Source organism: Coregonus clupeaformis, unplaced genomic scaffold (genome assembly GCF_020615455.1).
Source record: "Coregonus clupeaformis isolate EN_2021a unplaced genomic scaffold, ASM2061545v1 scaf0102, whole genome shotgun sequence".
Taxonomy (NCBI): Eukaryota; Metazoa; Chordata; class Actinopteri; order Salmoniformes; family Salmonidae; genus Coregonus; species Coregonus clupeaformis.
This window is the reverse complement of record NW_025533557.1, coordinates 579232-599203: the sequence shown is the minus strand read 5'-3', so window position 1 is coordinate 599203 and position 19972 is coordinate 579232. Positions and strand designations below refer to the sequence as shown.

The 19972-nt window shown below is 43.3% G+C and overlaps 1 protein-coding gene across 1 annotated transcript in view; it reads right to left on the bottom strand.

Moving 5' to 3' along the window:
• Window positions 1-19972, bottom strand: part of LOC121581271 (unconventional myosin-IXb) — a 58210-nt gene that overhangs the window by 25426 nt on the left and 12812 nt on the right. The window contains exons 2-20 of the mRNA XM_041896781.2: window positions 10956-11050; window positions 10433-10495; window positions 8465-8564; window positions 7360-7460; window positions 6567-6690; window positions 6335-6424; window positions 5709-5825; window positions 5279-5413; window positions 4978-5099; window positions 4607-4748; window positions 4143-4332; window positions 3824-3902; window positions 2586-2678; window positions 2344-2383; window positions 2017-2139; window positions 1636-1716; window positions 761-994; window positions 471-620; window positions 66-223 (exon numbers count right to left, since the gene is read on the bottom strand). Of these exons, the coding sequence (XP_041752715.2) occupies window positions 66-223; window positions 471-620; window positions 761-994; window positions 1636-1716; window positions 2017-2139; window positions 2344-2383; window positions 2586-2678; window positions 3824-3902; window positions 4143-4332; window positions 4607-4748; window positions 4978-5099; window positions 5279-5413; window positions 5709-5825; window positions 6335-6424; window positions 6567-6690; window positions 7360-7460; window positions 8465-8564; window positions 10433-10495; window positions 10956-11050 (2237 nt within the window). The remainder of the gene's footprint in view (window positions 1-65; window positions 224-470; window positions 621-760; window positions 995-1635; window positions 1717-2016; window positions 2140-2343; window positions 2384-2585; window positions 2679-3823; window positions 3903-4142; window positions 4333-4606; window positions 4749-4977; window positions 5100-5278; window positions 5414-5708; window positions 5826-6334; window positions 6425-6566; window positions 6691-7359; window positions 7461-8464; window positions 8565-10432; window positions 10496-10955; window positions 11051-19972) is intronic.

Below are 19972 nucleotides of genomic sequence, written 5' to 3'. Positions count from 1 at the left end.
CTGAAGTTCAAAGTTGTATAACTTTATTATACATTTTTAGGTTAGAAAAAGACGAGTCTTAGTACCCGTTTCGACCTTGTTTGTTCCTGATCAGTGTCTGCATCTTCTTGATGCTGTTCCTCTTTCTCAGGTAGTCTGTCCTCTTCTGAGAGCCTCGCCACGCTGCCTGGATCACTGTGGCCGCACGGCATCTGTTGTCCGCCCGGAACGCCCGCCAACATCGCTATAGGAGAAGATGAGATCAACTTTATTGTCCCTGAGGGGAAATTTGTCTAGGACAGAGTAGCCGCACCACTGTAAAAATACATGAATCTTACCCTACCACACAGAGGCACAACCTTGGCAGAACTTTTTATACAGTGCTCTCTGAAAATGATTTTACAAGGGCTGGGATAGGTCCTGTACACATTGTTGTGATTTTAAGCAATAGATTCCAGTGTGATCATGGTTTCTGCCATATAGGTACAAACCTGTATTCTGATGGCGGCGTCTTTCTTGTAGAGGAAGTGGTTCCTGATGAGACAGGCCCTGAACCAGCGCTGCAGGATGATGATGTGACGCATCACTTCCTTGTTCAGGGTGTCCTGGAGATGCTGCTTCTCCCTCCCCTTCAGGAACACCTGGGAGATAAAGGAGATTTAGATGGGACTACATGTTTAAGATAAACCTAAATAAAGTCAAATGATGCTTTCAGTTGTTTGAGCAAGAACTACTAATCACTTTTCGGTTTTTCTATGGAGGCTATAATGTAAAGTGTTACCTTGGTTTTCCCAATCTGGTATGTGCTCGGTCCTAGGCCCATCTTCTGCAGCAGATTAGCTATGTTCTCTGGTGCTGTGGTTGGTTCTTTAGGCAGCAGCACTTTGAACTGCTCTAAGAACTCCTTGAAGGTGAACTTGGCGTTGTAGCCAGACTTCTGGATGCGTACCGTCTCCAACATGCCTGTGTACCTCAGCTGCTGTTGCACCAGAGCATTGTCAAACAGCATCTCCTTCTACAAGGAACACAGAGTTGCATCAGTGAATGCATTAAACAGATAGAAATTCTGTCATCAATACTGACTTTAAGTCTCTCTGGATATAAGCGTCTGCTAAATCAGGGGTTTTCAAACCGCTCCTCGGGGACCCCTGACTTTCCATTTATTTGAACTATTCCAGAGCTAGCTCACCTGATTCAACTTGTCAACTAATCATCAAGCCCTTGACTAGGTGAATCAGGTGAGCTAGTTTAGGGATACAACAAAATTGTGATATGTCTGGGGGTCATCAAAGAAATTTGAAAACCACTGTGCTAAATGACCAAAATGTAAAAAGGGTTGGGGTCAATTCAGGAAGTACACTGAAATTCCAATTCTCTTCAATGCATTTCAATTACAAAAATTCGGAATTGGAATTTGGTTTACTTTTTTAACTGAAATGGTATTGACCCCAACCCCGGTAAATACTGTATCATCCTATGTCTTCCCTTACGGAAAAACCACATGAATTTCACATGATCACATGTGAAGTGTTTCAAAAACATGTTTTCACATGTGAAATTTCACGTGAAATGATGCGATTTTCCACATGTGAAATCGTGTGGTTTTTCTGTAAGGGATAGACATAGACAATCTTTATACAGTACATGTAACCCTACCTTCTCAGCATTGGAGCGGATACAGCGGATGAAGAAAGGCTCTGCTTTTCCCACAGTCTCCAGCAGCTTATTGAGAGACGCCTGCAGAATAACATTACAATATATCACACCAGTCAGTGGCGTGTGTGTGTGTGTGTAGTCTTCAGGAGCTTATTGAGAGACGCCTACATAACAACATTACAATATAGCACACCAGTAAGTTGAGGTAATGCTGTTTACAGCTCCCGTTAATGATATTAAATGGAGTTTTAATGACACACACACAATGCTCAGACAAGCTCATTGTTCTGGCCAGCTCTCAGTGGGAGGAGGCTGGTAGGGGTGTGTGTGCCTGCATGTGTGTGTGCATGCTGCCTGCGTGTCTGTGTTGGGGAAGCAGACCTGGAACTGAGCGCTGATGCTGGGTGGTTTCTTCCTCTGGTGTGGGTGGAGCAGAGAGCGGGAGGTGCTGTGATGGAGCGTCAGGCCTACGATGTGCTTCAGGGACCGAGAGTTCATCAGATTCTGTAGGATGTACCACATCAATCAATCAATCATCATCACACATTGTTACACAACTACAATGACACAGTATTGTAATATGGTTATAGATGGGGCCAGGAGACTGTCCTGTCCATGTGAGCTGTAAAGACAGTACAGAAGTAATGTAAACCAATAAAAAGACCCAAGAAAGCACTTCTTTGATAATGGCAGCTACTAATACATTACCTTAGGAATGACCTGCTTGTGCTTGCTCGCCTTGCTCTTCCTAAGGGAGAAAAGACAGAGAGATGGTGGTGAACTGGATTTTACAGGCAAGATAGATGAAAGTTATTATGTATTTATGGCTTGAAAATGATAGCGTTGGCTACAGCAGGCTAGCCTTCAGCATAGTTTCTTGTTGACAATGTACAGTATGTAACATCCTATCAACAACCTGCCTCCTGCTTTTTCCCCACCAGTCCACTTACTTCCTTTTCTCGTAGTTGGCAAAGACGTCCTCGAACACCTCCAGAGGATTGTCATCGGACCGATCGAACGAGAAGTCCAGTAGGGAGCTGTGGCTGGACAAAAATGTTAGTTGAATCGAATGACGCAATCTCTATTGCACTCCACACTGCCCTTTCCCACCTGGACAAAAGGAACACCTACTTGAGAATGCTGTTCATTTGACTACAGCTCAGCGTTCAACACCATAGTGTCCTCCAACCTCATCACTAAGCTGCTAAGAACCCTGGGACTGAACACCTCCCTCTGAAAATTGATCCTGGACTTCCTGACTGGCTGCCCCCAGGTGGTGAGGGTAGGCAACAACACATCCGCCACGCTGACCCTCAACACGGGGGCCCCTCAGGGGTGCATTCTCTGTCCCCTCCTGTACTTCCTGTTCACCCACAACTGCGTGGCCGCGCACGACTCCAACACCATCATTAAGTTTGCCGACAACACGACAGTAGTAGGCCTGATCACCGACAACGATGAGACAGCCTATAGGGAGGAGGTCAGAGACCTGGCCGTGTGCTGCCAGGACAACAACCTCTCCCTGGACCAAAAGGCTCCTGAACAGCTTCTACCCCAAAGCCATAAGACCGTTAAACCGGTAATCAAATGGCTACCCGGACTATTTACATTGACCTCCTTTATTATTTATTAATCTAATTTGTTTTGCACTAATTCTCTTGCACTGGCTCTACGCACACTCACTTGACTCTGCCCACGCACTCCCACATACTACACTGACACACACTCTCACATACGCTGTTGCTGCTACTCTGTTTATTATATATCCTGATTGCCTAGTCACTTTTACCCCTACCTACATGTACACACTGTATTACCTCAATGACCTTGTACCCCTGACTCGGTACTGGTACTCCTTGTATATAGCCTTGTTATTGTTTTTATTGTGTTATCTCCTTTTTTATTTAGCAAATATTTTTCTTACTTTTTAACTCTTCATTGTTGGGAACGGGCTCATAAGTAAGCATTTGCAAGTCTACATCTGTTGTATTCGGCGCATCTGACCAACAAACTTTGATTTGATGTGTTTGGCTGGAACAAAAACCTGCCCCCACATCAGCCTTCTGTGGATACGATAGCACACCCCTGGACTAAGGCCTTCTGTCTCTTCTCTTTAGATGAAGGTGAAACATGCTCAACTATAACGTTGCAACTGTAACGAGTGCCAGCCTAGTCTCTCTCCTCCTACCTGGACAGTCTCTGCAGAGCTGAGCTCGGTCTCCTATTCAGTTCCCCTATAGAGTGACTGGAGGTGCGTTTCGCCAGACCTGTAGAGTACACAGTCCTCGCCATGTTAGTCATCTTATCATCGTCACCATAGTGTAGTAAGTCACATCTCAAGAGACTCATAACCTGACCAGAAAAAATAATAATATCTTGACCAATTACAGTTATAGGCTAGTTATATGCTACTAAAAGGTTTTCTCTGGCCCGGCCAGTTCATGTAAACATGAAAACCCCTGATTGGACAGGTCTAGGAGAGACGGTATATCGAAAGAGCAGCCTACCTGTGACTGCCCGGCGGCTTCCGGCCTTGTTGAAGGCCGCTATGATGCGTATGGTGGCCCGGAGGATGCCCCATCGGAACACAGCCACTGGGTCTGACCCAATCAGCTGACGCATGAATGCCCGCTCGCTGCTACGTAGCAACGCCACGATGTCCGGACGCATGTGTTCCGTGTTCTTCTTCCGGAAATCCTGATCGTGATAAGGAGAGGAGGAGGAAGGGAAGAGGGAAGGAGAGGAGATGAGGAGGGAGAGGGGTTGAGGAGGGAGAGAGAGGGACACAGGGAGGTAGAGAGGAAGAGGAGAGGGATGGAGGAAGGGGGAGATGGAGAGGAGTGGGAGAGAGGGACACAAGGAGAGGAGGACGACAGGATAAAGAAAGGGTCAGAAGGAGGACAGTTAGCTGTGTGATGTCCTTTCGACCGACAGTGTCGACTAATAGGTTGCTCCCCTTGCCTTTCTGTACCTTGATCTGGTATTTGACCGTCCCAGCGAAGTGTTGGATGACGAAGGCTGGTAACTTCACTGTGGTGGGGACGAAGTACGGGTTGTCTTGATGCTGCTGCTTGAACTTGTCCAGCAGAGTGTCATCCGTGGCCTGAGGGAGACTAAGGACACAAAGACTGGGTTAGGTAAAAGCAATAGAGGAAGCCTCTTTTCACCTGTCCACTTCCTCTAAATCAGTGCTGATAAAGGTATAAGACAAGAAGTAACTACAGACTACTGAAACACAGACCTTGCAGACAGGGCCAGGAGTTTCTCCTGACCATGTGACCTGACTAGAAACACTCCTGGGCCCTAGTTTAAGGTTGAAACTCTTGGCCCTCCTAGACTTACTTGCTCTCCTCATCAAGTAGGTGGAACAGCCCAGTGGGTTTCTGGCTGATCAGATGGATACAGCCCAGGTTGTCAGTGTAGTCTATGGTGCTCCAGCTGATCCCCTCTGCCTGGTACTCCTTCTGGAATAGATGCGTGAATAGATGGATGGATGACTAAATTCATGAATGACTTTATTAATTTCCAATTAGAGATGATTTAACTTCACATGAAGGTACCCTTTTATGGGGTGAAGGGTTTATAACGCATTCAGTTGTGCAACTGATACGTATCCCCCTTTCCTTTCCCTTATAGAGCTCACCTGCTCCAGGTTGAAGATGTGCTGGTTGAAGTAATACTGTAGTTTCTCGTTGGCGTAGTTGATGCAGAACTGTTCAAAGCTATTTGTCTGGAAATCCTCAAAACCAAATATATCCAGGATACCTATGGACAAACACTAAAAGAAAATGAATAATCTTCTTATGAATTTTGATAATTCAAAAGTAAAATGTGTAATAATAAAAGTAATGATAGATACACAATGAGTAACTAAACAGCAGTGCTTACGCTATGTAACCACTTTTCCTTTACTAATCCTTCTAAAGCTGGGTTGAAAGGTTGTCAAACAAATGCAGGGGCAGCACTTTTGACTGGAAGTGAAAGTTACAGATTGTGGTGTTAAAGCTGCAGTGAAAGGGTTAGGGTAGGGGTTGTCTCTGGGTTAGGGTTAGTACAGTGAATGGTTGTCTTACAGAGACGGCCTCCTCCATGTCTCGTCTGTTGAGTAGAGCGTGGTTGATGTGCAGGACGATCCAGTCAAACAGAGAGCTGTACAGAGACATGGCCATGGAGTCCCGCGCTGTCACAGCCTAGGAAGGACAATAACAAGACAATGATCGTCACAGCCTGGGTAGGACAACAACAAGACAACCGTAGTCACAGCCTGGGTAGGACAACAACAAGACAACCATAGTCACAGCCTGGGTAGGACAACAACAAGACAACCATGGTCACAGCCTGGGTAGGACAACAACAAGACAACCATGGTCACAGCCTGGGTAGGACAACACCAAGACAACCATGGTCACAGCCTGGGTAGGACAACAACAAGACAACAGTAGTCACAGCCTGGGTAGGACAATGACAAGACAACGTTATGGCCTATAAGATAACAGCAAGAAACACCACAAAAAAGGCTGCAAAGCCAACAAGAGCCATATAAGTCCACAACACCAGGGCACCAATTTTTTTCCGACCACACATGACCTGACAAGGAAAATCTCCAGATCCTGGCTATAACTACTGTCTGGAGTTTTCCCTCTCATGTCATGTGAGATAGAAAAAGGAAAATAAATGGAACTGGTGTTAGAACCCCTACCTCTTTGAGAGTGTAGTGTAAAACTAGTTTGTCATTGGCAGTTTTTTGTTTCCTCTTGGTCAAAGCCTCCCCCAGCAACTCCTGTTTAACCTATGAGAACAGAGCAGACTGTCAGTTAAAGCAGTGTACAGGTGTTCCTCTAAGCAGGTGAGACTAAAGATTGATTGATTCCTCTACCTTGAGTAGGTGAGATAATAAAGATATTGATTGAGTGATAGATTGATGCCTGTACCTTGAGCAGGTCAGACAGGGTTGAGAGGACGTCTGCTGGCCCCGCCTCCAGCTCCTGGCCATCTTCTGATTGGGTGTAGGTCACGTTGCCCAGATACAGGATGGCAGAGAGCATGGAAAATATCCTACACAGACACGCACAATTATTATACAATACACCTTTTTTACTGATCATATCCTGCACAAGAAAACATAGGGCACAATACACCTGGATAACAGTCTCACACACCAGGAGCGCCACTCACTGCTAGTAGGAGTTATTGCATCATCCTTATTTCAAGGACACAATACACATATACACACATGATCATTTACGAGCTACCATATAATTACATAGAGAAACAACCCCAGTAGGCCACCAGGTGAGTAACAAAGATCTACTGTTCCACCTGCCACACCCTAAGACCATGATCAGATGTCTGCTGCTGAAATGTTCCCTGCATTTTTCTCCTGCTAGGACTGACAAGCTCTAACCTGCTGTGGCCATGGGGGAGAGAGAGGTGTAATTCTTGGAGAGTTGTAATGTTAAATACAGACCGTTTTAGTTCCATCAGGTTTGACTGTGACAGAAAAAGAGATATCATCAGGGATCATGAGAGATGACAAGAGTATGGTACAGGGGACGTAAACAGGAGAGGATAAGGTTTCTGAGATAAACTGGTTTATAGAGATCTGGCGCTCTCTATTTTGTCATTATCTCAGTCTCCCTCTGTCTCCTTCACGCTTTCTCGTTTCGTTGCACACGCTCTGTCTCGCTCCCCTGAAGAGTTAACCCTAAAAGTATCCATACGTACTGTTTTTTAGTGGAGGGCAGGAATCCCACCATCTCCATGGCCTGATGAAGCCTCTTGAACTCATGTCTGAGATCCTCAGCGTCTTCTAAATGAAAGTTCTCCTGAGCAGAGTGACAGATATAATTAATTGAAACAAACTTTTAAAAACGTAAATCCACTTAAAACAGATTTTTTGTTGTTGTTGAGAAAATAGAGAGACAATTGACAGAAAATAAAGAGAAAATATGAAGACAAATATGCTTTTAGCATCTGTATTGCTGACCTAGAGTACAGGCTTACAGACTGTTGTAACTTTAATGGGTTACAGAGCTAATGTTTACAGTGAATTCATTGAGCTATTGAGTTATTTACATATGTAAGACTAATTGTATTAGAATTCATGTGATGGAGGTTGAGAGAACTATGTACATATTTCTGTTGTATTGGTTAGTATTGGATTACGCTATTGACTGCAAGTACCAGAATGCCTTGCGACAGGAAGTAAGAAAAACGAGAACGCGCCAGTTATGTACAAGTGATTATCCTGGCTTTCGCTAGCAACTTTCTTTTATTGTTTTTAAAATCTAAAGCAGTAAAATGTAACATGAACAAGTATTATTACTAAAAAGAAGCTTTCATCTCACAACCGACGTCCCGAGTCATTACTTTGAAGATAGTTATTCTATACAGACAGGTATTACCCTGATGACAGACAGACGTGCACTAACAGATCATAATGTAACAGTCAGAGCCACATGATAGGGCAGTTTAGACTAGAGATGAACTCTGACACTAAGTCACCCTATTACCTATATAGTGCACTACTTTTGATCAGGGCCAATGGCACAATTCCCTACATAGTTTGCACTACTTTTGACCAGAGTCATATGGGCCCTGATCAAAAGTTGTGCCCTATATAGGGAATAGGGTGCCATTTGGGACACAACATTAATAATGAATACAGCAATACAGTTGAGCTCTCCAGACCAGGCTTTCGTATGAAAAGTTATACAAGTAATGACTTCCATACAGTAAGTCGGAACTCAACTGAACTGGTGTTTACCCTGTGTTGCTGTGTGATTGTGTGTGTCTGTGTGTGTGTGTGTGCGCGCATATGTGTGTGTACCTGTTGTAGGTATGTGTAGTCTTCAGGCTGCAGCAGACTGAACTCTCTCTGCTCCTCCTTGGACGCTCCCACCAGCAGGTAGTAGAACACGTGGTAGTTCCTGGAGGTCAAGGGTCAGAGGTCATACTGTGTGTGTTTCAGTCAGAAGCCCCCACCAGCAGGTACTAGAACATGTAGTAGTTCCTGAAAGTCAGATGTTAGAGGCTATACTGTACTGTAGAGAGGGCCAGGAGTTTTTTCTGACTGCATGACCTGACCAAGAAAAATTCCAGGCCTTAGTTATAGGCAACAACTACCGTAAGGCTCTGGGTATTTCCTGGTCAGTCAAAACATAGGTCCCCAGTCATAGACTGTTAATCATTAGTGTATATATAGTGCATGAATCAGTAATAAACATTGTAACTAATTGATTCAAATGGTGTGATTGTGTGATTCGTCCTGTGTTTTGTATCATATTGTACAACAGCTGATGAAACTAACACTGTAAAAGTGTTACAAATAAAAAAAATCGGTGTTATTTCCTAATAGCTGCTTGTTGAAAATACAATCTAAACAGGACCTTCTAATCAGTAGGTTTGCATGGGTGGGAGTTTCGGCTTTCCTGGTGACATCACCAGGCGGTAAATTGGTTAATAGACCAATAACAAAGAGTTCAAACCTCTCTGCCAATAACAGCCAGTTTAAAGTTTTCCCCTCCCCACTCAGACCACTCCCAGATAGTCCTAGCAAAATTCTTGCATGAGAAATTGTTTTTCGCTAAAAAGCGATTTTTGTACAGTAAGGTACTTAACTGTTAACCAGTAATTATCTGATATTGATATAAAAAGGCTGCTTTGGGCCTTTAAAGGTGGAATCATAAATGGTGAAACCGCCACATCTGTTCGGGATATTACAACAACAAAGTTACAGCAAACAAATACAATTTTCCCCCACCCCTCAGACATCATTGTACGCGCGATAGAACAGCAGAATATGTACAGCAATTTTTTTTTACCACTCTGCTCACCTCTGTTTAGTCAAAAAAATTAGGGGAAACAGCGGCGCCGTTTCCCCTAATGTGGAGTCCATCTTTAAGTGTTTCCATCATTAGTTTCCATTTTGCAGCATGAGAGTAATGTACAGCGGTGCTATCACTTATACCTTCTCTATGCTTTTCCGCATTCCTTGAATTAAAGTCTACTTCACTTTCATATTAAGTTACACTTCAGACCAGGGTTAAACTTTAAATAAGGGGACCTAAAAGAATAACAAGGAGCTCATGCTGTGTGTGTGGCATTAACCTCACAGCCTGTGAAAGTCTCCCGAGTGGTGCAGTGGTCTAAGGCGCTGCATCGCAGTGCTAGCTGTGCCACTAGAGATCCTGGTTCGAATCCAGGCTCTGTCGTAGCCGGCCGCAACCGGGAGACCAATGGGGCGGCGCACAATTGGCCTAGGGTAGGGGAGGGAATGGCCGGCAGGGAGGTAGCTCAGTTGATAGAGCATGGCGTTTGCAACGCCAGGGTTGTGGGTTCGATTCCCACGGGGGGCCAGTATAAAAAAATTAATAAAATGTATGCACTAACTGTAAGTCGCTCTGGATAAGAGCGTCTGCTAAATGATGTAAATGTAAAGTAAGAAGCAGAAAATTGCTTCAGAGAATAGTTGATGTGATGCTCCTATGACAAATGAAAAGCTTCTGTACAATTCATGATCTGAGATTGAGTCAAAGCGTGAATTTCCTGAATTAGTGTTGACACTTTCACAATGAACTGAGTCTTCTTGGATGTGCTCATTTCTACATCGCAAAGCAAGGACTCATTCAGTAAGGGACAGAGTCAAAATGTAGATAAGCAGGTGCAACTCTGGCTTTCCCTTGAATCATTCATTGATGTCAATAGCGCAAAAATGTTTGTCAAGCGCCAGGTCTTCCCTGCTAGTCCATCCATACCTGTGTGTGTGTGTGTCAGATCTCTGCTAGTCCACCCATACCTTTCACTCTTAGCTCTGAACACCAGTCGACACTTTTCCAGCAAGTACTTCTCAACTACTGCCCTGCAAGGGAGACAAACAGATCAATCAATACCAACAACTGATAGAAGTGTTGTTTGTGTACTTATGTCTGATTTGTAAAATAAAGCCAAATGGCTGTGCTGTGAACTAAAAAGAAAGGTTATGACAGCAGTCATGTTAGAGACACTGGCAGCAAAGAACTACATAAATAAACCAATTAATTACAATGAGATTCAATTTTAGCCAGAAACTCACTGATGAAAATGTGATTGCCATTCAGTGAGGAAATATAGCCTGGTCCCAGATCTTTGTGCTCTTGCCATAAGAAGTTGGCAAGAGAGCAGAAACATACAGGCACCCAGGCAAACCAAAATAAACCAATTCACTGATTTAAAAGTGAATGGTATTTTGTTTCTGTGATGCTGCTTTCATGCAGCGACAGTTGTTGCTATGGTATGAAATATGTCATGGAATACATGATAACACAAACACACTGCCTTACCCTCTCACCGACCCACTCTCCAGATAGTTGACCCGGATGAACTTCCCAAAGCGGCTGGAGTTGTTGTTCTGTGCAGTCTTTGCATTGCCAAACGCCTGTTTAGAAACAGAGCGAGAGGAGATATTATTTACAGTTACAAAAACTGATGAGGTACTGTAAAGGGTTGAGACTGCATCTTGGGAAGAGGTGGGATAGGGTGGGACACAGCCCTACTTTGTGCCTTATGTAAGTCGTTACTAATGACAGTACTGCACTTAAACCGTAATAACAGAACAACAGTGGTCTAAGCAAAGACAGTGCCTTCAGAAAGTATTCATACCCCTCGACTTATTCCACATTTTGTTGTGTTACAGCCTGAATTCAAAATGGATTAAATATATTTTTCTCACCCATCTACACACAATACCCCATAACGACAAAGTGAAAACCTGTTTAGAAATTTTGGCAAATTTATTGAAAATGAAATACAGAAATATCTAAATTACATACACTACAGGTCAAAAGTTTTAGAACACCTACTCATTCAAGGGTTTTTCAGTATTTTTACTATTTTCTACATTGTAGAATAATAGTGAAGAGATCAAAACTATGAAATAACACATAAGGAATCATGTAGTAACCAAAAAAGTGGTAAACAAATCAATATATATTTTATATTTGAGATTATTCAAAGTAGCCATCCTTTGACTTGATGACAATCAGTTGTGTTGTGACAAGGTAGGGGGGGTTTACAGAAGATAGCCCTATTTGGTAAAAGACCAATGGAAGACCCAGAGTTACCTCTCATGTTAACTTGCTGCATAGGATAAGTTCATTAAAGTTCCCAGCCTCAGAAATTGCAACCCAAATAAATGCTTCACAGAGTTCAAGTAACAGACACATCTCAACATCAACTGTTCAGAGGGGACTGTGTGAAATCAGGCCTTTGTGGTTGAATTGCTGCAAAGAAACGACTACTAAAGGACACCAATAAGAAGAAGAGACTTGCTTGGGCCAAGAAACACGAGCAATGGACATTAGACCGATGGAAATTTGTCATTTGGTCTTTGTGAGACGCGGTGTGGGTGAACGGATGATCTCTGCATGTGTATTTCCCACCATAAAGCATGGAGGAGGTGGTGTTATGGTGTGGGGGTGCTTTGCTGGTGACACCGTCTGTGATTTATTGATTCAAGGCACACTTAACCAGCATGGCTACCACAGCATTCTGCAGCGATACGCCATCCCATCTGGTTTGGGCTTAGTGGGACTATCATTTGTTTTTCAACAAGACAATGACCCAACACACCTCCAGGCTGTGTAAGGGCTATTTTACCAAGAAGGAGAGTGATGGAGTGCTGCATCAGATGACCTGGCCTCCACAGATGACTTGGCCTCCCCCAACCTCAACCAAATTGAGATGGTTTGGGATGAGTCGGACCACAGAGTGAAGGAAAAGCAGCAAACAAATGCTCAGCATATGTGGGAACTCCTTCAAGACTGTTGGATAAGCATTCCAGGTGACACTAGTTGAGAGAATGCCAAGAGGGTGCAAAGGGTGGCTATTTGAAGAATCACTATTATTCTACAATAGTAAAAATAAAGAAAAACCCTTGAATGAGTAGGTGTTCTAAAACTTTTGAACAGTAGTGTAAGTATTCACACCCCTTAGTCAATACATGTTAGAATCACCTTTGCCAGTGATTACGGCTGAGAGTCTTTCTGGGTAAGTCTAAGAGCTTTGCACACCTGGATTTTACAATAGTTGTACATTATTCTTTTTTAAATGATTTTTTAAATTTGTCAAGTTAGTTGTTGATAGATTTAAGCCAATTTAAGTCAAAACTGTAACTAGGCCACTCAGGAACACGTCTTCTTGATAAGCAACTTGTGTACGTGCATTCACTTTCTCCACATTGTTACGTTACAGCCTTATTCTAAAATTGATTAAATACAAATCTACACACAATATCCAATTATGACAAAGCGAAAACAGGTTTTTATATATTTTTTTCTTACAAATGTATTCAAAATAAATAAAATACCTTATTTACATAAGTATTCATACCCTTTGCTATGAGACTCGAAATTGAGCTCAGGTGCATCCTGTTTCCATTGATCATCCTTGAGATGTTTCTACAACTTCATTGGAGTCCACCTGTGGTAAATTCAATTAATTGGACATGATTTGGAAAGGCACACACCTGTCTATATAATGTCCCACAGTTGACAGTGCATGCCAAAAGGTCGAAGGAATTGTCCGTAGAGGTCTGAAACAGGATTATTGTCGAGGTACAGATCTGGGGAAGGGTACCAAAACATTTCTGCAGCATTGAAGGTCCCCACGAACACAGTGGCCTCCATCATTCTTAAATAGATGAAGTTTGGAACCACCAAGACTCTTCCTAGAGCTGGCCACTCAGCCAAACGGAGCAATCGGCGGAGAAGGGCCTTGGTCAGGGAGGTGACCAAGAACCCAATGGTCACTCTGACAGAGCTCCAGAATGCCTCTGAGGAGGTGGGAGAACCTTCCAGAAGGACAACCATCTCTGCAGCACTCCACCAATCAGGCCTTTATGGTAGAGTGGCCAGACGGAAGCCACACCTCAGTAAAAAGGCACATGACAGCCCGCTTGGAGTTTGCCAAAAGGCACATAAAGGACTCTCAGACCATGAGAAACAATATTCTCTGGTCTGATGAAACCAAGATTGAACTCTTCGGCCAGAATGCCAGTGAAACCTGGCACCATCCCTACGGCGAAGCATGGTGGCAGCATCATGCTGTGGGGATGTTTTTCAGCGGCAGGGACTGGGAGACTAGTCAGGATCGAGGGAAAGTTGAACGGAGCAAGGTACAGAGAGATCCTTGATGAAAACCTGCTCCAGAGCTCTCAGAACCTCAGACTGGGGTGAAGGTTCACCTTCCAACAGAACAACGACCCTAAGCACACAGCCAAGACAACGCAGGAGTGGCTTCGGGACAAGTCTCTGAATGTCCTTGTGTGGCCCAGCCAGAACCCAGACTTGAACCCATCGAACATCTCTGGAGATACCTGAAAATAGCTGTGCAGCAACGCTCCCCTTCCAGCCTGACAGAGCTTGAGAGGATCTGCAGAGAAGAATGGGAGAAACTCCCCAAATACAGGTGTGCCAAGCTTGTAGTGTCATACCCAAGAAGACTCAAGGCTGTAATCGCTGCCAAAGGTGCTTCAACAAAGTACTGATTAAAGGGTCTGAATACTTCTGTAAATGTGATGTTTTTTAAAACATTTTATACAGTTGCAAAAATGTCAAAAAAACTGTTTTTTCTTTGGCGTTATGGGTATTGTATGTAGATTGATGAGGAAAAATATATATTTAATCCATTTAGAATAAGGCTGTAACATAACAAAATGTGGAAAAAGTCAAGGGGTCTGAATACTTTCTGAATGCACTGTACACATATATTTGGCCTTGTGTTTTAGGTTATTGTCCTGCTAAAAGGTGAATTTGTCTCCCAGCGTCTGTTGGAAAGCAGACTGAACCAAGTTTTCCTCTAGTATTTTGCCTTTGCTTAGCTCTATTCTGTTTCTTTTTATCAAAAAAAAACTGTTCGACCGAGGGACCTTCCAGATAATTCTGTGTGTGGGGTACATAGGTGAGGTAGTCATTCAAAAATCATGTGAAACCCTATTGTTGCACACAGAGTGAGTCCATGCAACGTATTATGCGAGTTGTTAAGCAAATGTTTACTTCAACGAGACATATTCCCGAATGGATCGAACGGCGGCTTCCGGTAAGAGTCGAGGGGGAGGGGTATGTTTCCTTATAAACAATTCCTGGTGTACCGAAGTTGAAAACAACATTTCCACTTTGACATTATGGGGTATTGTGTGTAGGCCAGTGACACAAAATATACATTTGATCAATTTTAAATTCAAGCTGTAACAACAAAAATGTGGAAAAAGTAAAAGGGATATGAATAATTTCTGAAGCCACTGTATGTGTTGTTGTGAGACATTAACTAAATCTGTTTGGCGGGTGGATACTGTATGTTTAAAAGGTCCAATGCAGCAGTTTAAAAAAAATCTCAATATCAAATCATTTCTGGGTGACAATTAAGTACCATACTATGATTGATTTCCATTAAAATAGTCAAAAAGAAACCAAAATAACTTCTTAGCAAAGAGCAATTTCTCAAGTAAGAATTTTGCTATGACTACCTGGGAACAGTTTGAGTGTGGAGGGGAAAACGAAAATTAGGTGTTATTGGCAGAGGTTTGGAACTCTTTCTATTAACCATTTACAGCATGGTTAGATCACCATGGAAGGCAAAACACTGACACCGTGATGGTTTTCAGAGGGATGTTGTGATTATGACACCATGTCAATCTGAGATGGACTGATTTCATAATTACCACATTACAGTCAGAGAGAGTCATAAGCACACTCACAATCAGAGTCCTGAGTGATAAGATGATTTTGTAGGCGAGTTGTAGGAAATACGCACCAGTTACTGAGAATAAAACTGAATTTTCAGGACTTTTTGGGGAGTAAAAATGTATTTCCATTCAAAATCCTATTTTCACTAACCCTTCACCCCAAAGCCTAAAATAGAATTTTAACAAATTCAGGACATGGATAAAAAAAAAAAAATCCGGACTTTTCACATTCTTTCTTGTTTTCTTACCTTGTCAGGATATTCTGGTCCTGATAATGTAGGAAAACATGCACGCGCACACACCCCCCTCCAAAAGTATTGGGACAGTGAACATATATTGTTGTTTTGGCTCTGTACTCCAGCACATTGAATTTGAAATGATACAACGACTATGAGGTTAAAGAGCAGACTGTCAGCTTTAATTTGAGAGTATTTTCATCCATATCGGGTGAACCATTTAGAAATTACAGCACTTATTTTACATAGTCCAGTCCCGTCCCGTCCAGTCCACCCCACCCCCCCCCCCCATACACACACAGCTGTTTAGCTCTGGTTAATAGATGCATTCAGATAACACAATGGTTGACTAATCACATGTTACAGTTGTGTGAAGACACCAGGGTCGTATTAGGTAGGCTAACTCCGTAGCAAAAAATTTAGAAACAGCAACATGAAAATGACTATATTTCTTCTCAGACATTTTTAAAAATATTTTCAACACATTACATAAAATGACCGTCTAACTGGACATGTTTAGGTAGTTACCTCTGTTTACATTTTCCCCCCACCATTTTGGGCCCACTGAACATGACCCAGACTCCACCCCTACAGAAGAACAGTATTTGGGTTGAGGTGGTTGTGTTTTGGAGGATTCCAATGAGGGCCACAGTACAGTAGGGGATCCTGTCTTGACAGGACAGGGCTGTGCCTTCACAGGCCTCTATACAGCCTCCGTACACACTTTATTACTTTGAACACCCTGATCCTATCCCTCCTCTCCAAAGTGCAGTAAACACTATGAGTTATCATCCTCTTTCAGATCTTTCAAACACAACTTTTACTTTCCACCAAGAAATATGTGGAAATATGTCTGGGCTTGTTCTGGTTTCTCCACTCCTCTTTCCCTCTCTCTCGATAGGGCCCGAACAGAGCAGCAGCCAACACCTCCCTCACACAATAACCAGCCAATCAGCTACTCTCTCAAGCCATTCTTCTCCACTGCGAGGTGCCATCGCCCATCTATTGTTTAGCTCTTTTCCTGGTTTTCAATTCACTACAACTAACTGACAAAGAAATCAAGTGTAAATGTCAAACCTAGATATTAAATCAGAAAAAAATAGCCTTTTCTGTTCTGCACAAATAGGAACTATGACGCATGTGAGGGACAGAGGAACTCTGAAACAAACGAAACAAACCCAGAAAATGACGAACTAGACCCTAAACATAGGGACCTGGCTGCTAGAAATATAGTCAACAGCTCCTGGTCTTGTGTGTTTCTTAAAAATAGTGCTCCTAACCATACATCTCTGTTTGCCTCTGCTGTGTTCAAGGAAGTGACATGGAGCTAAACCGAAGAACAATTCACAGAGAATAAATGTCCAGCTCTAAATGATCACTGCCTGAGGGTTTGCTGTAGGCCAACTCTGGAATGACAAGTTTATTGTAGGCCTACGTCTCCTAACCATGTGAAGTGACTGTAGTGTTTGGCATGCTCTCAGATAGAGGGAAGTGGGGCCTAGCTCCCTGCAATCATAGCATTAACTCTCATATAATGGGGAGTCCATCAGGACACCAGAGGTTTGTCCAAAACACTGTAGATAATCTGGGTTTGTATTAATACAAATGTCTCAGAGTAGAAGTGCTAGCCTGACGACACACACTAAATTATTCTGCTGCTCTGTTGTTTCGCTACATACTTTAGTCTGAGACTGCCATCACTGAAGTTGTTTGTGGTGATGAGGGGCAATAGGGGCCTTTGACAAAACAAAGTCATCATCGATGGGATCATTTCTAACCAATCACAGTATCAAAGCCAATGACGAACTTTCAAACTGCCTCTATACCCACGCGTGTTCCGGCTCTGGCCAAATCCAAAGGTTTCTGGACCAATCAGACGGCACCGAATGTGTTCGCATTCGGGTGAAGGGTCGGGGAGGTACTCGGATCCAGACTCAACGCGGATAAGAAACTAACGTCCGTGAGCATGCCGTAACGTTTGGCCGGCGCAAGGAGTCTGGATAAGAGGCAATAGGAGTACTGCTCTAGGATCAGTTTAGCCTTTTAGATCATAATGAAGAAGATTGGAGGGGGACACGGAGTAATCACATTACTTCCAAAATATGATTAGACTATAGTTTACTACATTGTCTAGAAATAAAAATGTATCACTCATATGTCTCCATTTGAACATCGTCCCCCTCCTAAAAGGTAGGCTATAAAAAGAGCTCAAGATAAAGTGCAAGTCTCTCCAACTCTGCTCTCTTCAAACTAAGTCTAGTCTATTGGCTGATATAGCCCAGTAATACTGATAGCTTAATAGAATGGGCCACGTGAGAATCTCTGGTCAATTAACCTAGGCTATTTCTTAGGTTATTTTTGATATTGCCTATAGGGCACAAAATTGCTGGGACCATGGCTGGCAAGGGAGCTGCGTCACATATGCCTAAAATAACATTGCGGGACTGCGGTTGGGTTTGGGACCAGTTCTTGAGGTAACGGGAGGGAGTCGGACAGAAAGCCAGAGGGTGCAGTATGAAAAGCTGCGGGTGCGGGCGGGATGAAGAAATCGGTTGTTTATTAGTGCAGACTGCAGAGCAAGAGAAAATGGTTTTAAATCAACGTTCATCCTCATTAATGACTGGACATCATGCATACAATGTAATTACACAGTTATACCATTTTCCAGTGTAATGAGATCATGGATAATCATTAACTGAATACCGGCTAATGACGACTTAGAGCGCAGAAGCACTGTAAACAAACAAAGCTGTAGTTAGTAACTACCCTGTATGGCTCCTCTGACTTCCTGACAAACTATTTTCCCTGAAGGGGGAAAGGAAGTAATACACATTATATAAACTAGGCTACTGTTTATTCTTGACCAGAAAACCATCAAGCTATGATGGACATTTGGTCAAAGTGAGTACGTGAGTGAGGTGGAAACCGAGCTGCACTTCCTAACCTCCTGCCAAATGTATGACCATATTAGAGATACATATTTCCCTCAGATTACACAGACCCACAAAGAATTTGAAAACAAGTCCAATTTTGATCAACTCCAATATCTATTAGGTGAAATACCAGTGTGCCATCACAGCAGCAAGATTTGTGACCCGTTGCCACAAGAAAAGGGCAACCAGTAAAGCACAAACACCATTGTAAATACAAACTATAATCATCAGTCTATTTATTTTCCCTTTCATACTTCCAACTATTTGCACATTGTTACAGCACCTTTAACTACGGATTCATCGCTACCAGCTAGCTGCAACAAAATGGACGTTGTGGTCTGGCTAATCATCCTGAGCTAGGCCCATCTCCCGGCTATCTACCTCTATGTCAACCGGACGGGACCACCTAGTGTTGACACGGAGCCCCGCCGATCCTACACGACTGGTCTGCCGACGAAATCGTCTGATGTGATTACAACAGGCTTCCCGTTACGACGTCGACCACGAAGATTCCATCTGCTAGCCCAGGCCCACTAGCACACGCTAGCCGTGGCCTCTTGCTCGCTAGTGCTATAGCAGCCCCCAAACTACCTCCGAACTATCCTATTCTATTGCTGTTCACCGGACCTTATGATAACTCAGCTATACAGCTGATGCCTGCTGGACTGTTCCTTTTTACGGTACCGCATCCTGTTTATGTTTAGCCTCAGCCCAAACTGTGTCGTCATTACCAGCTGTTGTCTTAGCTCTCTCAAATTACACCCGTGATTGCTTTATGCCCCTCTCCCATCTCAATATGGTTAGCTCATTGTTGTTTCGGTTATTTCTAATTGTACTATTTCACTGTAGATCCCCCAGCCCAGCTAAACCTGCCTTAGATAGCTCCTTTGTCCCACCCCCCATACACGCGGAGACCGACTCAATTGGTGCCTCCAGTGATGCTATCTCTTTCATTGTTACCCAACGCTTAGGTTTACCTCCACTTTACTCATATCCTTCCATATCGTTGTCTGTACATAATGCCCTGAATCTTTTCTACAACGCCCGGAAATCTGCCCCCTTTATTCTATGTACCCAACGCACTAGAAGACCAGTTCTTAAAGCCTTTAGCCGTATCTTTATTCTAGTCCTCCTCTGTTCCTCCGGTGATGTAGAGGCTAACCCAGGCCCTGCAGCCCCCAGTATCACTCCTACTCCCCAGGCGCTATCATTTGCTGACTTCTGTAATCGCAAAAGCCTTGGTTTCCTGCATGTAAATATCAGAAGTCTACTTCCTAAGTTTGAGTTATTCACTGCGTTAGCACACTCCGCCAACCCTGATGTTCTAGCAGTGTCTGAATCCTGGCTTAGGAAGGCCACCAAAAAATCTGAAATTTCCATCCCCAACTATAACATTTTCCGTCTAGATAGAACTGCCAAAGGGGGGTGGAGTTGCAATCTACTGTAGA